The following is a 22,562-nucleotide window of genomic DNA, read 5'->3' on the forward strand; positions in this document are numbered from 1 at the left end:
GGTCGTTTCCTTTATTGTTACTCCGGGTTCGCTTTAAATATTTCTCTGTTCTTCATATTTTGACACCGCTGTGTAATGTTTTTTTTTCAGGGCAGTTTTACAAATGAAAAATCGTGTGAATTTGTAAAACTTCTCTATGATTAAAATGTATATGCTGAACATATGGTAATACGTGAAGCAACAAGGGGTTACCCACTTGAAAATGTATACATTGCAATTAGCCATCTCAGTAGGGTAATAGCAGAGCAGCTCAATAGTTTCAGCTTTTAATGCATCCAAATGGCTGTCAGTAAAGTTCCTCCTACATGCATGTAATGCCGACAGCTTTTAAGACACTAATGCGGATAATGATTTGGCCTGGAGTCTTGGGTGGATTTTGTGGATGTTCAGGCACCGGTGGAGGATAGTTTGGGAGCTGACCGCGATACATCGCTCTGGTATGCACATGGAATATCTGCATTCTTGCGTTTTGGTAGAAAGTGGTTGAACCGGTTGTCCTGCCAGGTAGTAACGCACGGTAGGTTAGTACAAATGGGGAAGCATGAAACTCAGACGCTTGGAGAGAATTACTCAGAAATATACCACACGCTAGCCAAGAGGAGGAACCTCAGGTAAGAGCATGAGTTTCAATGCAGAAACTTTGTGGTTTTGATCAGAAGTGTATGTCTGATATTGAAGTGGGTTTTTGTTATCGTTGTGTGGAATGGTGAACCTAACTTGAGCATTAACTCTTAAACACAACCCTAAATTGCCTTTGAAAAGATTTTCTGTTGTTCAAGTTTTATATCACATCCTAGAACTTAATTGCTTAGATGGACATTTACAAAATGTACTATGTATTTGGCCATCATTTTAATTTTATTTTGATCATGTGTTGATTGGTCAGCGTAAGACTACATACTCAAATTTGTGTAAATGTTTATTGGTTACTATTTGGTTTCAGAACACACTTGACTTGATGGTTATTAATCCTGGCATAGACAATTAGGAACGGCTACTTTGACTAAATCTGTACATCTGTTTAGCAGTTATTATTCATTTTTAATAGCATGCTCAGTTCTTATAAATTACATTAAAGTCTAAAATTAAATAAAATGAAGGACTAAACTTCTAGTTGACCTTTCTTTGATGCTATTGTGATTTATTCAAACGTTAGGCCTACGTCACACTGTTTTCCTGCTGCTATACATCATTGTGCTCACGGTGAAAAGCTATTCAATCTAAAGGCTGCTAAAAAGGGATATTCAAAGCCAATTACGCTAAGCCTCTCCTGTAGGGACCGTTACATGGTTGAGTTTACTATCCATGAGCATGTTATTGTGCATATTGTGTCTTCCATAAAACGGGGAATCTAAAACAATCTTTAATACTTATCAACAATGACATTTTTGTTCATTATTGAATATGTAGTTCACACTTCTTTTACTTTTTTAGGTATGAATATTGCCAATTATGTAATCAAATAGTTGATCACTCTGATAATTCATTTGTTTACAAAACACTTCATTTGCCCTAATTCTAGTTTAATGGGCAGGTATGAACTTGTCAGTTGTCAAGACAATATACTATTCTAGCAAACAGGTTTGGTTTCTGTTACACCCCTCTGATGACATTCCATTGAGCTTATATATATATGGAAAAGCATTTTTCTATAATATATCAGTGTGTGATAAAGCAAAGTAAAGGTGTCTCCTTACTTAGACCATACTATTATACAATTATGTTATGTAATTATGAGTGTATTTTTTGGTTTCATTACTGCATGCTGTTTCATGCAAAGTCATCTAGCAAAGGGCAGAAGTTTAGAAGTTAGATAGCATAATTAGATGAGCTTTCTCTGGACACTGTATTATTGCTCCTGTTTTTATTTACTGTCACTGTGCTGGTTTCCTTTGCCCTGACTGTTTCTACCATGGCAATTTATCGTCATGAAGTTGTACAAAACCAGACCTAAAATATATAGGCAATTCTGTATTTTCATATACTGTGTGGAAATTTTTTTTTAAGCACAATATCATAAAGGCATGTTATTTCCCAAATTAAATCATTAGCTTTTATATTTTCCCTCTTCTAAAATCAAAATAATTTAATAATTTTATTAGTATTTGTAAAATAGAATAAAATTTATATTAAACTGTTTATACCCCAGTTATCGACAATATGGCACCCCCCCGAACTCTTTTGCAGTTTACAATTAACATTCCCTTGAGTCTTACCACGTGCTTGTCTGACTAACCAATAAATGGAAAAAGACATGCTAATAATGTAAAATCTTTGCTTTTCAGACATATTGTGCTCTAGTGTACAATGAGAAGGAGCCTCTAGCAGAGCATATATTCACACCAAGCTTGACAAATAAGTGCACAAGAGGACATTTTTGAAAAATGGACTCCCACGGGTCTTCAGTGGACCATGGCCATTTACAGGCGAGTGTTGTGGAGAAGGTGTCTAGTGGCTGGCATAAGCCCACTCATTCCAGGAGCAGCAGCACAGCATCCTCACGCCATTCACGTCTGGTTTGTACCATCTGCTTGACATATAATCACTCAAATTCAGGTTGTTCAACTGATTTTTAAACACACCTAAATATTTTCCTTGCAAGTACATAGGTGAAAAAGCTAGAATTGGGAGTTCTGCCCTTGGGTGTTTTGAAACCAGTTGCTCAACACCTTACAAGTGTCCAATCAAATAGTGTGAAAACCAAACTGACAAGTTTGTGTCCTAACAAACTCAATAGTTAAGTTTTGTTCATAGGGATTAAACGTGGCACGTTTTAAAAGGGGAAACGCCCTGTTTTATGTAACTGTGATTGCCTTTTTCACTCTGTTTCTAATAGAACATTAAAGACTGGGAAGTAATGGATGACTTTCCAGTAGATATAACCTTCACTGGTGAAAACATGCAGGATGCGAATGCTCCAGGAATCTGTGAAGGCTACTTGATGAAGAGGAGAAAGTGGCCTCTTAAAGGCTGGCATAAGGTATGAGAAAAAGTGTCATGTTACACATAATATTTTCTCAGGTTGTTGTTGGTAAGAATGTTTAAATTACTTAAGTTATACTTTCTTACAGAGATACTTTGTCTTGGATAAAGGGATCCTACGATATTCAAAAAACCAATATGATGTAAGTATGCTATTTTTTTCCTCTCTTACCAATAACCACAGATCTTGGATCCACACTGTTTAAACATTCAGGGATGTACTTTTTCAACAGTTCTCCAAAGGGAAAATGCGCGGTTCTTTGGATGTCAGTCTCGCAGTTATGTCAGTAAACAAAAAAGCAAGACGCATAGATCTGGATGCTGGAGACAATCTGTATCACATGAAGGTAAGTCACTGTATTGCTGGCATTAATTGCATGAAATTAAAGCTAATCTGATCTTTAGTTCGTCCATCCTTCAGCTACTCAAATAGTTGTTCCCAATCTTGGGTTCATGAACACCTGGGGGTTTGTGAGGGAGTTCATGAGTTGATAAAAAGCTAATAATTAATTTTATAAAAATATACAATGAAACAATAAAACATTAAACGTTTGATTTGCTTATATGCATGTCATGTGACCATTAACTGACTTCAGAGAACCACGAATATGCAAATTTGTTGTTAAATTATTGAAATAGTAACTTAAAATCTCAGGGGTTGCTTCATGAAACAATTTTAGGTCAAAGAGATTCAGCTGACAAAAAAAGTATGGGCATCTTTGAGTTGGAATTCCATAATTAGTTACAGAAACAGTATTTTGTCAAAAACTCACTGTCAAAAATGTCAACTGAAGACAGTTTACTTTTCTAACTAGGTCAAGACTCAAGATTTATATTACATATGGGTCACCAAGCTGAGTGCCCACAGGATGTATAAGAAGAACGAGGCTGCGCACATTCACAATGGCTTCCTCCAGGCCCTGTCCCATGGCAGTCATTTATCTCACAAAAACAGTGCCATGCAGGACATGGTGAGTAAAATGTCTGCTACGTTGACTTCACCTAGTCCTATAAATCACCGGGGATTAGGAGAGGGTGTCCTCACAACTTAAGAACAAGTAGAATTAGCGATTAGACCTCATGTCCCAGATGGTGGTTTTACCTGTAAATGCACACTAATAGATGCTTCAGTGAGTTAATTGACTATTTGTCTGATGAAAGTTACAAATTAATATCTTATGAACAATGCCAGGGCACGTCGGTGTCTTATGTGGGTGAAAATCCTCCATGTGTCAATCCTGCCATTAATGGGAAAGTGTCAGCTTGGCTACAGTCCCAAGAACCTGACGTCTGTGCACAAGGTACTGTGGTTTTTTGAAATACTAGCGAAATGGTAATAAAAGGATTCATAGGCACAGAGGATTAACATTTGTGCTGTTTTCCAGAGCTTACACGTTGTCAAATAGAGCTGAATGAGCTGCAGCGGCTGGTCCAAAAGTTGCACTCTCTAGAGTCAGGCCAAACGGTCAATAACGGAGACCTCCAGAGGATTATCAGCATGCAGGTTAGTAAAATGAGCCGACTGAAGACGGGCATTTAACGAATTGACTTGAGTAAACGTTCCCACGTGTGTTTGACCCACAGAATCTTCTTCTTGACAAGCCCAAGAAGAAGTCTGGCAAGATTTGGGGTCATTCTCGCACACTGTCTCGAGTTGAGGCTCTTGGAATGGTGAGACTGCTCAGTTTACCTTTACATTTCTTGATATTAGGATTAGGGCTGGGACGGTATGGATTTTTTCTTACCGCGGTTGAAAAGCAAGAAATTCCCGCGGTTCAGCGGTAAACCGCTTTAAACGGCTCCCGCTCGACTTTCGTGCAAAGCCTCACACGCACACACCAGCGCAGGCAATTGAACATAATAAGGAACATGTTTATTTTACATTTGTTTTTTCACGTTTAGGACAGGAACAATTAGAACAGAAATGGAATGGAAAAGTCCTGGCAAAACGAAATCTAGACTAGACTATGGTTTACATCCCAGTCTTTATATTTTTTGCTGAGAGAGCAGATCAGGGGCCTCATTTATAAAACTTTGCGTATGATTTGCGTCAGAAGTGGCGTACGGATGAAACATAGGACGTGCGTACGCACAGAAATATTCAGATTTATAAAACCGTGCGCACGCACATCCTACGCAGTTTTCCCTTAATAAATCACAATCAATTCTAAATGTAGCGCAGCTTTTGCGGCTTCATGTCACGCCCATAGTTGCCCATAAATAGTCCTTGAAACGCCCACAAGTTAATATTCATCGATTGCGAGATCATGGCAAATACAGAGAGGAAATCAAAAAAACGTAACTTCACTCAATGTGAAGTAGAAATTATCGTTGGCGAGGTGAAAAAGAGGAGAAAAATATTTTTTTGAGTGACACAGTGTGGGCATTACTAATGCCAAAAAGGCACCTGAGTGGCAAAAGGTTGCAGACGCCTAAATGCTGTAGCCTCACAACCTCGGACCGTGGCCGAAAAAAAAGAGAAATGGTCGGACATCAAAGTCGAGGCAAAAAAGCGCCTAGCGCTCCATCGCCAGAGTGTGTCTGCCACGGGTGGGGGAAAGAGGACATCGGAGCTGACCCCTCTTGATGAAAGACTGGCGGAAATTAAGGGGGAATCCCTATTAATCCCTATCCCTATTATCTACGTGGAAATGGGAAATAGTTCAGTGCAAATGTAATTTCTTGCAGCTTTCTGAATGGTTGAGACATACGTCATATGTTATTTTATCGAAAATAAAACAAACTAAAGGCATATGCATGAATAGCTACCATGATTCCGTAGCTGATGAATACATTTTTACTATGAAAACAACTTTCCCCAGTGGACAATTAATACATCTATCTATCTATTTATCTATTTATATATCTCCCTAATTATCTATCTATCTGTCTATCTAATTGCATCTATATCTGCTCCGCCAGACGGACACATTGACGAGAATATCAGTTTTGTACATTATTTAGTTCTGTTTACCATATTATTTATGAGGATGAATTGCATAACATGCCAATATTATTGCAGAACATATTTCACTTTTTTTTTCGTTTTGATTTTGTTTGTTTTACACTGCAGATCGATCAAACGGGTGTTCGTGTAGGCTGTTAATTGTAAGACTTGCTTTGTGAAGTCTTCATGTTATTTATGAGAGGCAGTAGCCTATAGCCATTTCTTTTACACAACGGTCAACAGTTTCACTCACTTTCACGTGTTTCTTCCATCTGCCGACGGTGTCGCCATTTCTCATTTCACCCGTTTTTGTGCGTACGCCTGGGTCAGAGCTTGCGTGAAGGACCGCACATTTTCCCGTCAAGTTTGCTTTTTATAAATACCAATTATTGCGTATAGAGTGGCGTACGCCGCCTTTTGTGCGTACGCAACGTTTATAAATGAGGCCCCAGATCACGACTGAGAGATCTGAAGATGGAACAGCATAAACAAAGACAAACAAACACATTTTTATTTATCGGTACTGATCAGTAATATATATTTATTTGTTCATGTTTATTTATTTCCCATATTTTTACTTTCAGATTAGTCGTCGTCATCAAACAAACAAACATCAAACTTTCGCGCACACACCAGCGCATATAATATATTTACATTTTTTTTGTATTTATATTTTTATATTAGCCTACATATTTTTACAAATTCAGGCTATTTACATTTACAATTTACATCTTGTGTGTGCTTTTGTCTCAGTGGTTAATGAAGACTATTTAACGAAGGCTCAAGGCTATTTAATTTAACAAAGTGTCCCGCTGCTCACCCTACCCTGATTGTATATTATGCTACGTTTATATATAATATAATCTATTATATGAATATTATTTATATTTATTTTTTATAACATTTACATATTTATATTAATTTGCATATCTCGTGTGGTGTGCACTTTTGTCTCAGTGGTTCAAGGCTATTTAACGAAGACTAGTTAGGCTAATTTAACAAATAGTCCCTGCTCACACTACCGTGTGTCTATATATATATATATATATAATATATTTAATTAATTATTTATGTTATGTTATTTATATTACATATTTTCACATATTTATATTAATTTATATATATGCATATATGCCTATATATCTCGTGTGCGCTTTTGTCTTAGTGGTGCTATTTAACGAAGGCTATTTAATTTAACAAAGTGTCGCTGCTCACACTTGTATATTACTTATTATTTATATTACATACTTTTACATATTTATATTAATTTATACATCTCGTGTGCGCTTTTGTCTCAGTGGTTCAAATATTTAACGAAGGCTATTTATTTGAACAAAGTGTCGCACACTACTGTGATTGTAAGCCTGCCAGACGGATATCTTTTTCGATAGCCTTTTAATGAAATTGGAATTTCAGAATCACATAGCCTCCTTATATTTAATTGCCTACAATAGATTATTTTTTGATTATATTGAATGAAATTTCACATGCCCATCTTATTTGTAGTCAATCTTTCCCAAACAGAGCTGGAAGAGAGTTAAAACTTACCAGTAGCCTACTAAGGAGGGCTGAGGCAGGTCCAGCTCAGTTTGTTCTTTCTGAAGCCGTTTTTTTTTTTTGCCAGTTATGGGAGAAATCGGTCACCAGCGTTCGACACAAACCCATGGCCCGGGCGGTGCGTTCTTTTTCTGCTTTCATGACTTCTATCTACCTACCCGCTATTGTCGGCTGCGCAACCATGTGAGAGAATTGTGTTAAGCACGTGCAATTAAAAACTGAGAGTCCTGCTTATGCGCCTGTATTTTATGCTTTAGTAAAATGAAATTAAAATTATAGGCTACAAGACATTACACAGGTACTCTCGCATATGGGCCTAATAGTCAATACAAATGAAATGTTATAATGGAACATTGCGCTCCCCAACTCGCGAAAGGTCGGATTTGCTCCATCTTTGGCATCACGTGATTGCGGTATTGCGGTAATGCGGTAACCGTCCCAGCCCTAATTAGGATATCTTAGATAAAGCCTTGGACACAGTCTTTTCCCACAGGGATTGCCCTGCCATTGGGATTATTACATGTTTTCCACAAAGGTTTGGAAACTATTATGGAATGTATTCCATATTCATGTGCGGTGTGATCCCAAAGATCTGTGTATTTTATTTTGAATACAATAGCAAGGCGTTTGTGTTGTAATGTGTAGTAAGCATTAGAGCTTCAAAACCCCCAGTAATTTAGTCAACTCCTTTTTTACATTAAGCCATTTCGTGGGATTACAAAATCGGTAAGTCGGCACAAGACACATTTCTTGTAAATTCCTTGTAACTTTCGACAAAAAAAAAAAGAAGCCTTACACCATAATGGTTTTTATTGCATTTTGCTTATTGTACATTACCATTCAAACTATTTGGGGCAGGTAAGCATCTAATTCTCACCAAGGCTGTAAAAACAGTAATATTGTAAAATATTATTACAATTTAAAATATTTTTCTATTTTAAAATCAATTGTAATTTATACACGTGATTGCATTGGCAAAGCTGAATTTTTAGCTTTATTTATGAATTTATGATCCTTTAGAAATTATTACTATATGCTGATTTGCTGCACAAGCAAACATTTATTATTATTAATTTATTATTATTATCAATGTTGAAAAAAAATCAATGCTCTTTGATGAATAGGACCTCATTTATTTAAAAATGGAAATCTTTTATAACATTATTTTACTGTCACTTTTGATCAATTTAATGCATTATTGCTGCATAAAAGTATTAATTTCTTTCACATAAAAAAAAAAAATCTTACTAACCCTAAACTTTTGAATGTTAGTGTATATTGTGGTTTAGTCTTTGCAAATGTACTATAGCTTCTGAATATTACGTGCTATACACATTTGGTGCATTACAGTCATTTATATCCTTAGAAACCAACATCTCCTTTTCTACCCATCTTTTTAATGCAGTTATCATCAAGCCACTTGAACGCTTCTTCACAACTGGGAACCTCCGTCCCCTCCATCCCCGATTATGTCTCCACCCAGGCAACCCCACCAGCCTCCACCTCATCAGAAGGCAAGAAACTCCACCAAGACATCTGCTCCATGTCCCAGAAAGGTATGAGTAATGCATTAATGAATATATTTTTTACATTTACAGTTTATGCCTGTTTGTTGCACTACACTGAATTTCTTTCTAAATTTCTGAATGTCTTTTTCCTCTCAGTCCATGCCTCTCTGCGTACTGCACATAAGGCTCTCGCTCTGGAGCGCCAACGGCTGCAGGATGCCTGGTCCAGCAGGGAGCTTTCCCACAGTACCTCTGCCCAGATAAACAACCTCTGCAGCCTGGCTGAGGTAACAAGGACTTCTGTTACTTTTTGAAAGGCCCATAGTGCAGCGCTTTCTCTTAAGATTTCCTGCAAGCATATCTTGTTATAAAATGTGCTGTACGCTGTATACCAGATATGTTTAATTTTGCTCCCGGAGGGCCACTGTCCTGCAGAGCTCCGCTTCAACCCCAATTAAACACACCTGAACCAGCTAATCAAGGTTTTACTAGGCATACTAGAAACTTGCAGGCAGGTGAGGTGAGTTGAGTTGAGTCAAGTTGGAGCTAAACTCTGCAGGACAGTGGCCATCCAGGAGCAGGTTCAGCTAACCCTGCTAAAACCCCTTTTAATGCTAGTAAATGCTTTAATGCAGTGGTTCTCAACTGGTGGCCTCAACAAACTTCTAAGTGGACCTCAAGATTACATAAAATGTTTTAAAATAAGACAAAACAAGCTTTAAAATGACTAAAATCAAGATATTTTAATTAAAAAATCTTTGAATCAGGGTTCCCACCAGGGTTACCAGGTTTTCACAACAAAACCCTCCCCATTGCTACTCAAAACTTGGATGGGTGGGGTTCCCCTTCTAAAATTCACATTCCTGGGGCTTAAAGGCCCACTGAAATCAAAATAAAGTTTTTTAGCTTTTAGTATGCTTATCTTAGCCTTAAGGTTATGAATAAGCTAGTGTGTTCCAAAACAATGACGACAATTTGCATTTAGGAGATATAAGCATTCAAAACTTACAGTCTCTCACTTCCGTTAAAACGAATTAGATTTTGATGACATCATCGCAGACTTCACCTTCTCATCAAATCTTCTGTCCAATCAAATGCTCTCTAGAATCGGAAGTCCCGCCCCCTGCATTATAAATGGACCCTGAACTGCGTCTGAAAACAGTCAGTTGTTCACGCATTTACTATTTTCTACATGGTGAACAGCACATAGCACACTATATATGCGATAGGAAACGATTCAGACAGTGTAAATATGTTTTCAATTGAGGCGAATGAAGTCTGGGTTCATGATAGTTTTACGTGCACCGCAGCAGCGCACACACATAGCCTATACCAGAGCCGTTGTCTAGAGACACGAGAGCGCAGCGCGGATCATACGCGCGCGTCGGCGCAGACAACAAAACATATCAAACCCATTTAAATGCTGCACAGAATGATGTATTTCAAAGAGATATGGAAGAGATTATGAGGATAAACGGTTAGATTTGGAGGAAACTGGCTTTAAAAAAACAGAAAGGCTAGTCAAACTGTGGTAATAACGAAACGCTATTGGCTGTTTCAAAAAAGGGGAGGAGCTGCTAACAGCTGGAGCCGTTTCAATGGAAATTACGTCAACACATTGAATAATGCTGCGTGTTCCAAGGCACTTCAGTGGGCCTTTAATATCACATTATTGGGGTCGCTTCAACCCACCAACATGAAAAACAGCCCGCGGCTACAGTGTTAAAGTAGCACAATTCCCCTGGAAAACCACGGACTTGGCAACACTGTTGGCAACAGAGGGAGCCTAATTTTAAAAGTGGGATTTTGTAGACTTTGAAAACGAAAATTATTACAATTATAAATTAATAAAATCCTATTATGCAGGGTCATTTTAATATATTTTATGAATACACATTTTCTAGTTATGCTCAATTTTATTTTTAATCAAGTCAATCACACACAACTGGAGTAGTCATGGGGCCTTTGAATATTGTGTACCATGGTGGGCTTTGGCGTCAAAACGGTTGAGATCCACTGGTTTAATAGTTTGTTTGTTTTTTAGTGCATTATGTGTTATGTATTACTGCATAGATGTGTGTTTGTGTGTGTATCTTTAGTTAGATGTTAACTCCCGCCATACCAAAATCCACAAACTCTCAGTGTCCTCCAACTCCTCAGATGAGTCCTTCCGTACTGTGCTACAAAGAAAGGTGTGTCACTTTCTACCCAGAACCTACTTATCCTGTTCCCATTTTTGTCTCTTTTTCTTTCTCTTCCTCCTCCACACTCTGCTTCTTTCTGCTGTTTACAGGTTGAGTGGTTTCACCTACTTCATATGCTAAACATGCTCTTTTGTCCTCTCAAATTTTTTTTTTATGATTAGCAGTATGATGCAATCAAGCTCAGTTTCTAACTACCTACATGTGTGTCTCCGTTTCACTCAGTCTGGCTCACGTAGTTCATCTATCCGTGCGCCCTCGGTGGCTGACTCAGCGGCGGAGTATTTTGACGCATGTGATGAGCTTATGTTTGCGAGCTCTTCTGAGATGTCAGATGAGTCTGGTCTGAGTGACGGATCCAGTAATTCAGAGCCTGATGAGGCTCATGGTTAGTGAAAATAAATTGAAATGTTCAGTAAGCACATATGAGTATTTAGGTGTCCATATACACTACCATTCAAAAGTTTGGGTTTGGTAAGATATTTTTTATTAAAGAAATCATTACTTTTATTCAGCATTAAATTGATCAAAAGTGAAAGTAAAGACATTTATATAATGTTACAAAAGATTTAAATTTCAGATAAAGGCTGATATTTTGAACTTTTTATTAAAGAATGCCCAAAAAATATTTTTATCACAGTTTCCACAAAAAAATTAAGAAACACCACTGTTTTCAATGTTGATAATAAGAAATATTTCTTCAGCACCAAGGCAGAATATTAAAATGATTTCTGATGGATCATGTGGCACTGAAGACTGGATGAATGATGCTGGAAATTCAGCTTTCCCATAACAAGAATAAATTATATATAAATTATATATTTCACAATATGAATATATAATATAATATAATCAAAAACTTAGCAGATACACAAAAAATAGTACCAACCCCAAACATTTTGAATAGTACTGTGTACTTTTGGTATAATCTATCACCTTGTTTGTGTTACAACTTTTTGCCTTTTCTTATTAACTCAACAGCAATGGCTTCACGCAAGTACCGCGCCAGTCTTTCAAAGGCGCCACCAAAATTGAACCTCTTAAACAGCACTGGACGCCGCACTAGTCTGCCTGCAGTCTGCCCTGACAACAGCCACGTCGGTTTGATGACTATCCTCTACAACAACATAGGGAAGGATCTGTCCCGTGTCTCCATGCCAGCAGCTCTGAATGAACCTGTGTGCCTGCTGCAGAGACTCTGTGAGGAGCTAGAATACTCTGACTTACTGGACACTGCCAATCATACCGATGACCCCTTCCATAGGATGGTAATAATTATAGAAGCTTTAGCGAAACTACATACTGTATATTCGATCGGTCACATGTCTAACAAGTGTCTAAATTATATATTACTATTACTTTTTGTGTTTTTGAAAGAATTCTCTTATACTCACCAAGGCTGCATAAAAAATACAGCAATATTGTGAAATATTATTACAATTTAAAATAACTGCTTTCTATTTTCATATATTTTAAAATGTAATTTATTCCTAAAATGGCAAAGCTGAGTTTTCAGTATCATTAATCCGGTCTTCATAGTCACATGATCCTTCAGAAATCATTATAAAATGCAGATTTTTTTTCTTCTTTCAGGATTCAAAAGAAAAGCATTTATTTCAAATAAAATATTTTGTAACATGATGCATGTTCTAGTGTCACTTTTGACCAATTTAATGCACATTTTCTTAATAAAAGTATTTATGTCTTATGAAAAAATTGCACTAACCCCAAACAAAGTGTATTTCTATTTTCTCTCCGTAAAGGTTTATATTGCTGCTTTTGCCATATCTGGCTATGCCACGGCTCAGTTTCGCAACCGTTACAAACCTTTTAATCCAGTCCTGGGAGAGACATTTGAGTGTATCAGAGAGGACAGAGGCTTCCGCTACATTAGTGAGCAGGTAAGTGATTGTCACTACAGATCATACATCAGATATTGTTTGCTATCAAGCAGTTTTTTTTACTCTGAGGTTTTGTGCTTGCCTTTAGGTTTGCCATCATCCACCTATATCTGCATGCCATGCAGAATCAGAAAGTTTCAACTTCTGGCAGGGTATGTTTTATGTCCTGTTTGATCTCATGATGTACTGTATGTTTAAATTTGAATCTTATTCCTTTTTTTTTTTTATCTTACATATTGAGCGCAGACCAGAGATGGAAGAACAAGTTTTGGGGCAAATCTTTGGAGATCATGCCAACCGGGATAGTGAATGTGACTCTAAAAAAGCAAGTATCTGCTTGACTTTGGTGTCTCTGGCTTTTTAATTATAGGCCTGGTTTCACAGACAAGGCTTAGATTAAGCCAGGATTTGGCCTGGACATTTAAGTAGCTTTTTCAAATGTACCTTTGAAAAAACTTTGCTTGAGACAAAACAATGGCACTGATATATTTTAAGATTTGTCAGGGCAAGTTGCTTTCAGTTAAAGGGTTAGTTCACCCAAAAATGAAAATTCTGTCATTAATTACTTACCCTCATGTCGTTCGACACCCGTCAGACCTCCGTTCATCTTCGGAACAGAAATGAAGATATTTTAGTTGAAATCTGATGGCTCTGAAAGGCCTCCATTGGCACAATGGCACGGTTCACTATCAAGACCCTTAAAAGGTACTAAAGACGTCGTTACAAAGTCCATCTCACTACAGTGGTTCTAAAATAACTTTATGAATCAGCGATAATAGTTTTTGTGCGCAAAAAAAACGTAAATAACGACTTGCATAGTGATGATGATTTCAAAACACTGCATCATGAAGCTTCGAAGCGTTATGAATCAGCGAGTCGATTCAGTGGTTTGAATCGCCAAATTTCAGCAGTTTGATACGCGATCCGAATCATGATTCGGCACGCTGATTCATAACGCTTCGAAGCTTCATGATGCCGTGTTTTGAAATCGTCATAACTATGTATGTCGTTATTTAGGTTTTTTTGCGCACAAAAACTATTATCGCCGATTCATAAAGTTATTTTAGAACCACTGTAGTGAGATGGACTTTGTAACGACGTCTTTAGTACCTTTTAAGGGTCTTGATAGTGAACCGTGCCATTGTGCCAATGGAGGCCTTTCAGAGCCATCAGATTTCAACTAAAATATCTTCATTTCTGTTCCGAAGATGAACGAAGGTCTTACGGGTGTCCAACGACATGAGGGTAAGTAATTAATTACAGAATTTTCATTTTTGGGTGAACTAACCCTTTAAGACAACTCAAACATGCATTTTAGTCCGCCTTGTCTGTGAAACCAGGGGATAAATGTTTAAGAGGAATTCTGATTGGTCTTTGATATACTGTACTTTTAGATATGGGGACCACTATGAATGGAACAAAGTGGTTACGTGCATCCACAATGTCCTCAGTCAGCAGCGATACCTTGAGCACTATGGTGAAGTCGTCATTCGCAACCTGAACAGTTCAGTCTGCACCTGTAAGATCACATTTGTCAAGGTGTGTTCCGTTTTGATTGTTTTAATTTGATTATTTTGTGCTATTTTTGAGTACGTATAGGTTAAGTCTTTGTACAAATGCAAAAAATGTCCCCCCCCCCTCTCAGTCACGTTACTGGGGTTCAGATGGTTCCAAAAACGAAGTGCAGGGTCAAGTTCTTGACGAGACTGGTAATATCGTCCATCGGTTTGGTGGATTTTGGCATGAGGGAATCTTCTGTGACACCCTGCCCAATCCACAGTGCATCTGGAAGCCAAGTGAGTACTGCCCTCTTTCCTCCATTTTACTTTTTAAATACGGGAGCTGCTGTTTGCAAACCAATTTGCTTTTGTTATGTGATGCATTTCCTTTATTTTATCCAATGGGAATTATCCAGATCGAATGCAGTTGCTGCATATATGCTAAATACCTATTTGGATATTGGTCAACATTATACATTGACATTAGCCACGTTTACATGCACGCTTTTTTGTCATTCCGATTAAAATCATTCCGATTGAAAGATTCGGTGGACTGTTTACATGAGACGTTATCTAAACCGATCTGGTGTTTACATGTGCTGACTTTCAGTAGGAATCATTTTGAGACATGCGCACACAGTTTGTCTGCCGCCTCAGAACTATTGATCCACGATACGTAACGAATCTGTGTTGGTAATTTTTATTTTTCTGTGGGCGGACATGCAGTAGTTTAACCTAATTTATGTCCTATACAATGGCTATTTCAATAGCTGTGAATGATGAATGCGGAATCAAAAATGAATTCAATTCATTTATTTTGAAAAACACAAAATTAACAATAAAACGCACTCAAATTATTATAAAACATAGGATATACGGTGAAAAATGAATGAAGCATTCAAGACGTGCTCAGCATCATTACTAGTAGTACTAAACATATATATTTCAGATGATTAAGGAAAGATACCATAATCACAAAGGTATAAATATTAACAAAAGTAATTAAAGTAGACTGTGGGTAATGTTCCTTAACCAATTTGAAGCAGTTTTTTAACTTAACTAATGAGAAACAGAGAGCAGCTTGAATGTTCCCCGTTGAAATAGCAGCTCTCAACGACCACCAGGACTTGTACAGTTTTTAAAAGCTATTTATTATTTGTCGTAAAGTGTAAGAATCACCTCAGAAAATTAAATTATTCTGTCAGGCGCAGTTGAAGCCTAGGACAAACGCTAGCTGTCAAGATGAGATGCTGTAGCCAGGCTATGTCTGTGTCATTATTCCAACATCATGTTCATAACATGTTACGAAATAAAAAGTTTAATACCTCAGAAAAATGAACTTTCCTCGCTTGTCAACATTAGCCTGATATGAGCGCGGCGCGCGCTCTTCAGTTGAGGAGGCGCGCGCTGTATATCGCGTCACAGAAAGACGTGCACTCAAAGTAATCGGATCAGGTCGTTTACATGGTGGAATTTTTCGTTTGATCGGTTCATGAAAAGGTTTATCCCACCCCTCTCAAACCGATTACAATTTCATTCGGTTTGGCCATTTTTATTCCGATTGAGGTGTTTATATGGAGTATTTTTATTCGGATTGGACTTTTAAACCGATTACAGTGCTCCATGTAAACGCAACTATTGTTCACAAGAAGACTATGAACGTAAAAGGGGACACTTCTGATTTCATGCCTGTTCTGTCTGACAGAACAAGTAAATCAGAGATGTACATTTGTGTCGGCAGATGTTGTGAAAATGTCTGTGCTCCCTTACAGATCCACAGCCCAAGAACTACTTGCTTTACTATGGCTTCTCTAGCTTTGCAATGGAGATGAATGAGCTGACCCCTGACCTTAAGGCCTTGCTGCCCCCTACAGATACACGCTTGCGCCCTGACCAAAGGTGAGCCCTTATAATAGACAACGATAAATAGACATTGTCTTTGGAGCCTGATGATAAGGAATGAATCCCAAATAATTGGATCGTCTGTTTTGATTATATACAAAATTTTGTATGTCTGCGAAAAATAACCTAGATTTTTAGGTCCTCTGTTTTAAGTGTGCTCTGTGTTGTTAGGCTTCTTGAGGAGGGGAAAGTACAGGAGACTGATAAAAAGAAGGATGAAGTGGAGGAAAAGCAAAGAGAGATGAGGAAAATTCTGGCCAAGAGAGGAGAGGAGCACATCCCTCGCTTCTTCAGGTTAGTTAGCATCAACTTCCAAACTGATTTATTCATAAGAATTCGAGCTGGAATGTTTCAATGTCCCCATCTTGCAGGAAATCTTTGGATGATGCTGGAAGGGAAGTTTGGCTGTACAATGGAACATATTGGAAGATTAGGGAGAATCCTGGATTTTCCAATGTTAAAAACCTGGATTTATGGTGAGGAACGCAGAGTGCAGCAACACCATGGACAATAAATCCCTGTGATAAATTCCGTTTTTAAAAGACCATACAAACTTTTTGGAGCAAAGATGAATTGCTGAGGGTTTTCGTACTGAACCGAATCCATGGAGCAAGGATGATGCTTTTAGCAAACGGCAACAGGAGGGATATATTTTGAACCTTTCTATTTATTTCATGGTTGAGGACACTAAAACTTGGTGGACATTTTGACCTTGTCTTCCACTTTGGATAACATATAAGCCAAAAGGTAATTGAGAATGTATGTTTTAACAATTGCACACGCACATTTCTATGGTCAATGTTAAATTACCTTTCAGTTCAAGTACTTAATGTGCCAGTGGATACAACGAGGGTCTGGATAAAGAAAATGGATTCTTTTATCATATGTAGTACTCAGGGGTGATCAGTTCATAAAAGGAACGTTATTTCTTTTGCAAAGCCATGGCTCAACCTGAGCAGGATTTGGCAGTAAATGGATTAACTCTAATTTGGGCCCTCATTGATTTGTACTGAAGGAGATTCCTGAAATCTGTCCTCGGCACTCTTAGACTGCACATCTTTTTTTGTTCTTTTTTTTTTTTTGTAACCAAGTGGAAGATTAAATTTTTAGTCAATGATATTATATTTATTGGCATTTTAAGTATGAATTAAACTCCGTTTGAAATGTGACATCAGAAACAACCATTTCGTGTTGGCATGGATGAAAAAAAATCAGTGTACAAATGTGCAATTAATAAACTTTCAAGTCATGATTTTCATAGTCATTTAAAACGGCAATAAAATGTACAATATTAAGTATAGTTCAGTCTTTATTACATTTAGAATGAATCAAAAACATTATTATATACAGTATTTTGACAGCTGTGTCAGAGGCTCAGTGTGCTTGGCTGAGGAAACTTACTACAGAGCACCACTTTTATTATTGGAAATATTATTAATTGTTGCTTTTAACTCAACAGATAGACAAGGATTGTGCCAGAGAAAAAAAAACTAAAAAGTGACACTCAAAGATATGAGGAGCATAATGTCCACCAGGGGTCAGCCAAAACATGGATTGATTGCTAATATGACAGCAACAGGCAATTTGTTCAGTATTTTCAGTGCACATCAACAGTAACAAACGTTACGGTGCATTTCAGTGTATAAAAAGAAACCAAACATGAGCATTAATTACACATCTTTTAAATTAACATAGAAACACTTTAATTGCACTTTAAAGTACAAATTTGTTCTGTAACTGTTATTGTCAGTTAAATAATATTGTTGCCATCTCTCATAGAAATTTTGTTCATCATTTTACATTTCTTAACCTTAATAAACACAAGCAAAGTAATTCCTTCAAATTATTACATTATGTTAAATAACCAAGCATTATATCTGGCAATGGCATTTTAAAATAATTCAGTCTTAATTACTCATTTCATTTGGTTTTGCATCAAAATACATATATGAAAAATAAACAGAGGCAGTTAGAGTCAGATTGCTGACTTAAAAAAAATTATAATAATATTGATACCATGTTGGTTTTTGCAGCATGTTACAATTTCTCGGAAACTTCAACACATGGTAAAAAGATTCATCAATTTATTTCTTCTATTTTACAAGTAATGTAGATACAGGTGGTTTTATTTTAGGACACAGACCATACGCACGTGGATGTGTGCATATTTGTGTGTGTGATCTGAAAGATGCAGAAAGCTTCTATAAATTGACAGTTTCCTGGAGCTCACAGGCTTCCGGTGTGTCCCAGAAGTCCCCGCACCGTCTTCTGCAGTGGCATCTTGTCACCCACTTATCTGAGGTCATTCTCACCTTTGAATGCCAGCGGTGCCTGATAGGCTTAGACTGAAGGCTCATTCTTCCTCTGTGTCACTGACGTCTGTGTGTGGGCTGTCTGCATGTTACTATGTTGTTTGAATAAAGATGATGTATAGTCCGTCTGAAGCCCCTTGCCAGGTGTCCATTTTTCCACCCTGTCTATCTGCATACCGTCACGTGCAACGCCTCAAGACATGATGCTGTTGGTTTAAGTATGTCCTGTTACAGGTCATCAGATTGACACTAGTGCGTTTATCCTAACTCGTTGACTTGAACTACATGAAAACCGAGGATTACAAGGCCCTGTCTAAAACAATCGCCTTCACACAAGTTGCCAGTTTTGCAACTTTACAGAGATTTTGGCAGAATTGCTCTTCTAACACTGATCTCTGCATATACAGGCTGTTCACCTTTGACTTATTAACCTTTAACTCTTTCTTTGCCAGCCTGTTTTTGCGTTTATCTATCTGAAGCAGTGCAGTTAAAAAAAAAAAAAAGATATACGTTATATTATACAGGCAAACTAAAATGTATTCAGACACCTTCAACATTTTCTCACATTATCACAGTTTATTCGCTATAGTTTGATAGAAAGGTATGTAATGGATTACAATCAACCAATCAGCTGTCAGCTGTTAAATTTAAGTACACAATTAGATAATACCAATTGCCAAGCAATGCTTAATTTTGTTCAGTCTGTGGTGTAAAAGGTCACATTAGCAATTAAAGAAAAAACACAAAGTGTCTGAATCATTTAGGTCCTGCACCCACTAGTAAAAAATTACTGATTAACTTACTGATACATTTTTGGTTTGACTGTATATTACTGGCTACCATTCAAAAGTTTTGAGTCAGTAAGATATTTTTTGTTATGTTTTGATAAGAGGTCTCGGTCACGCTTTAGATTAGGGTCTAATTCTCACTATTAACTAACTATTAATTGTGACTTTTGCCTCAATAAACTCCTAATTACTGCTTATTAATAGTTAGGTAGTTGTTAAGTTTAGGTATTGGGTAGGATTAAGGGATGTATAATATGGTCATGCAGAATAAGGCATTAATATGTGCTTTATAAGTACTAATAAACAGCCAATATCCTGTAATATGAATGCTAATAAGCAACTAGTTAATACTGAGAATTTGACCCTAAACTAAAATGTTACCAAAGTCTCTTAGGATGCATTTATTTAATCATAGTAAAACGTCACGTGATCCTTTATTCTAATATGCTGATTTAGTGCTCAAGAAACATTTGTGCTGTGTAATATTTTAGTAGAAACCGTGAAAAATCAACCATGTTATGTTATGTCTGTCTATTAAAAGATGGAATCCCAGCTGGTGCATAGAGCCATGGTCTGTTAGACATCACAGCTCTTTTATTTCCAGCATGTGTTGTCTGAGTGGCCTAGAGTTTAATGTGCTTATTGATTGTGCTCCCTGTAGGGGTGCATTTTGGGATTGACTGGACACACAAATGGTGTACTGTAATGAAGGCTCACATTCGAATGCACAAATTATTAACTCGGTATTGTGCCAAATTGTTATGCAGCACGCAAGTGCATGCATCATTAGCCTGTTTAAATATAAATCTGTTTAATATGGAAATTTCGAATGTTGTTTAAAAATGGACAGCATTGGATTATTGTACAGTAACCGTCTGAAAAGCCAATTTGAAGATCAGCACATGCTTACAGGTCCAAAGCATCACATCTTGAGTGAGTCAAATTCATGTAATTTAGAGACAAGTTAAAGGGCTTTTGCACAATTTTTTTTGTTTTTTTTTGCAGCCATGCGATAGCTTTGGATGAGAAACAGACTGAAATTTAGGTCATTATTCATCCACTCTTACTCTCCTTTGGTGTCCGAATTGCAAACAGCAGATGCATGACTTAAATTTCATGTCTGTTTCTCATCCAAATCTTGACATGTAACACATGAGTTGTATGAACTACTTTTATGGTGCCTTTGCGTCCTTGAAGCTTGAATGTACTTTGTTGTAATTTCTTAAAAATGTCTTTTGAAGAACGGCACGAGGGCGAGTAAACGATGACAGACTTTTGTGTGAACTATGCCTTTAAGTCCACGTTTTTAAAGACAGATGAGAATGTGACTAGAACGATTTGATTGTTTGTTCGAGTGTGCTTGTGGCGCGTGGGTTTTTTGTGAGGTGTTTTCATGTCTGTGGCTGATGAGGGGGACAGAGACAGTTCCTTTGGGGGAGTGTCAGCAGGTGTGCTGTGAAATCTTCAGCTGCTAAAGTCACACAGGTCTGGTCGTCTGTGTGTCTCCAGGCCAGTGTCTCAACGCGGTCACATCGTCTTCATCTTTTGTGTGACTGTGACCTTCAGCACACCTCCACATGACCCTCAAACATCTAACACAGGGAACACAAAGCACAGAGGGGCCACCTAACACCTGGCACTGTAGCTACTATCACAGAGAGCTTGATCCCTGCGTCTCGGGTCATGCAGACAGACGGTGGGTGGAAGACAAGTAGGAGCACAGTCTTGAGTGCTGGTCTTCAGTGGGTGTAGAAGCCGTAGTAGCCTGCATCGCTGCAATTGTCCTTTTCACAAGCCTCTGTGCTGCGGTTGGGTGGGGAATTTTCCGTGCTGGATGTATAAGGCGACACGCGCCTTTTCTTGCTCTCTCCTCCCTCAAACAAACCTGAGTCGGCAGAGTCCACCGATTTAACCGAGGGGGCTTCCATCCAGGCGTCCTCCCCGGACTCTTTGGACTTGTCTTGGAGCAGTGGCTGGCGCTGGGGCTCAAGGAGCGACGGCGAGGGATGGAAGCGAGAGTTCGCCGCTGAGGGAGATGATGACACAGCTGGGGATGAGATGGTTCGGAACCAGCCGAGACTAGACCCGGGTTTACTGTGATGTGGGTGGTTAAGGTACTGCGTTGAGGGCCGTCCTGAGCTCCAAGGCCCTGGGTTGGCGGCAGACACCGGCCCGGAGCCAAAGGGGCTTTCGGGGTAGTAGCTCAGCGGGTGGTGGGGGGACGTCTGAAGTGGAAAGGGCTTGTAGAGGCTGTTCGAAGGGTATTCGCTCTCGTACGCGTTGAAGTCGAGGCGGTTCGGCGGCACCCCCTGCTGGCTGGGCAGGTACCAGCGGCTGTGAGGGCTGGCGGCAGAGTCTTTGGAGCACTGCTGTGTCATGCTGACAGGCTCGCGGCTGTAGAAACGACTCTGAGACAGGGGACTCATGTACTGATCAGACAGGTACGGCTGGTGAGGGTAACAACCGCCTGGAAGAAGCTGCTGGCTCTCGGTTGGGGAAGGCGTGAGGCGGTCCGAGTCAGGAGGTGCGTACAGCCTGCACGAGAGAAGAGAGGGTCAAAGGTCAACTTCAACAGACAAAACCCTTTTCTGAAACGTTAAAGGTGCAGTATGTAAGAATGACAGCTAGTGTTTGAAATGGGTACTGCCGTCCAAATTCAAAATATTGTTTGCCCCGCCCCCTCCTCCTCAAACTCGCCAGTTTGAGGACACGAGAGCGTTTTCCTCCAACTGACAACCCGGGGTGTCGAAATACTATTGGTTGAATTGGAAATGTGCGGTATCGCACAAACAAAAACAGACATTCCGACACGGAATGCACGTTTCAATGTAGAATAACTGGCTGTAGCACTGTTTTTCAGAGAAACGTGTATGTGAAATATTTACTAAATATCTGCAAACGTATTATATTTTTTATGCTCTAGGACAGTCAAAATCTTACAAACAGTACCTTTAAAATAGGTTAA

General features: G+C 38.4%; 2 protein-coding genes across 8 annotated transcripts in view; one reads left to right on the forward strand and one right to left on the reverse strand.

The window, feature by feature from the left end:
* Positions 1 to 18,939, forward strand: osbpl7 (oxysterol binding protein-like 7). Of its 6 annotated transcripts, XM_079801564.1 has the most exons (23): positions 350 to 611; positions 2,286 to 2,516; positions 2,837 to 2,980; positions 3,072 to 3,125; positions 3,216 to 3,329; positions 3,798 to 3,953; positions 4,175 to 4,283; positions 4,368 to 4,486; positions 4,567 to 4,653; positions 8,189 to 8,212; positions 8,892 to 9,042; positions 9,151 to 9,281; positions 11,094 to 11,186; positions 11,421 to 11,583; positions 12,177 to 12,463; positions 12,959 to 13,096; positions 13,185 to 13,248; positions 13,343 to 13,421; positions 14,491 to 14,635; positions 14,742 to 14,892; positions 16,368 to 16,494; positions 16,669 to 16,791; positions 16,869 to 18,939. In XM_079801564.1, exons 2-23 carry the CDS (start codon positions 2,385 to 2,387, stop codon positions 16,975 to 16,977), a joined length of 2,700 nt encoding a protein of 899 aa, XP_079657690.1. In that variant the 5' UTR covers positions 350 to 611; positions 2,286 to 2,384; the 3' UTR covers positions 16,978 to 18,939. The 6 variants fall into 6 exon arrangements, with proteins under 6 accessions (XP_079657692.1, XP_079657690.1, XP_079657691.1 ...); XM_079801566.1 differs by lacking the exon at positions 11,094 to 11,186 and having other exon boundaries at positions 1 to 611; XM_079801565.1 differs by lacking the exon at positions 8,189 to 8,212.
* tbx21 (T-box transcription factor 21) overlaps positions 17,791 to 22,562 on the reverse strand; it is a 19,693-nt gene continuing 14,921 nt past the window's right edge. The window contains exons 6-7 of one of the 2 annotated variants that reach the window (XR_013815358.1): positions 20,750 to 22,132; positions 17,795 to 20,631 (exon numbers count right to left, since the gene is read on the reverse strand). Coding sequence is in view for 1 of the 2 variants with exons in the window: in XM_079801570.1 (XP_079657696.1) it covers positions 21,337 to 22,132 (796 nt within the window). In the remaining variant the exon portion in view is untranslated. Of the gene's footprint in view, positions 22,133 to 22,562 lie in introns of both variants that reach the window. The other variant, XM_079801570.1, reaches the window with a different exon arrangement.

The sequence above is a fragment of the Gobio gobio genome (genome assembly GCF_949357685.1).
Source record: "Gobio gobio genome assembly, chromosome: 20".
NCBI lineage: Eukaryota > Metazoa > Chordata > Actinopteri > Cypriniformes > Gobionidae > Gobio > Gobio gobio.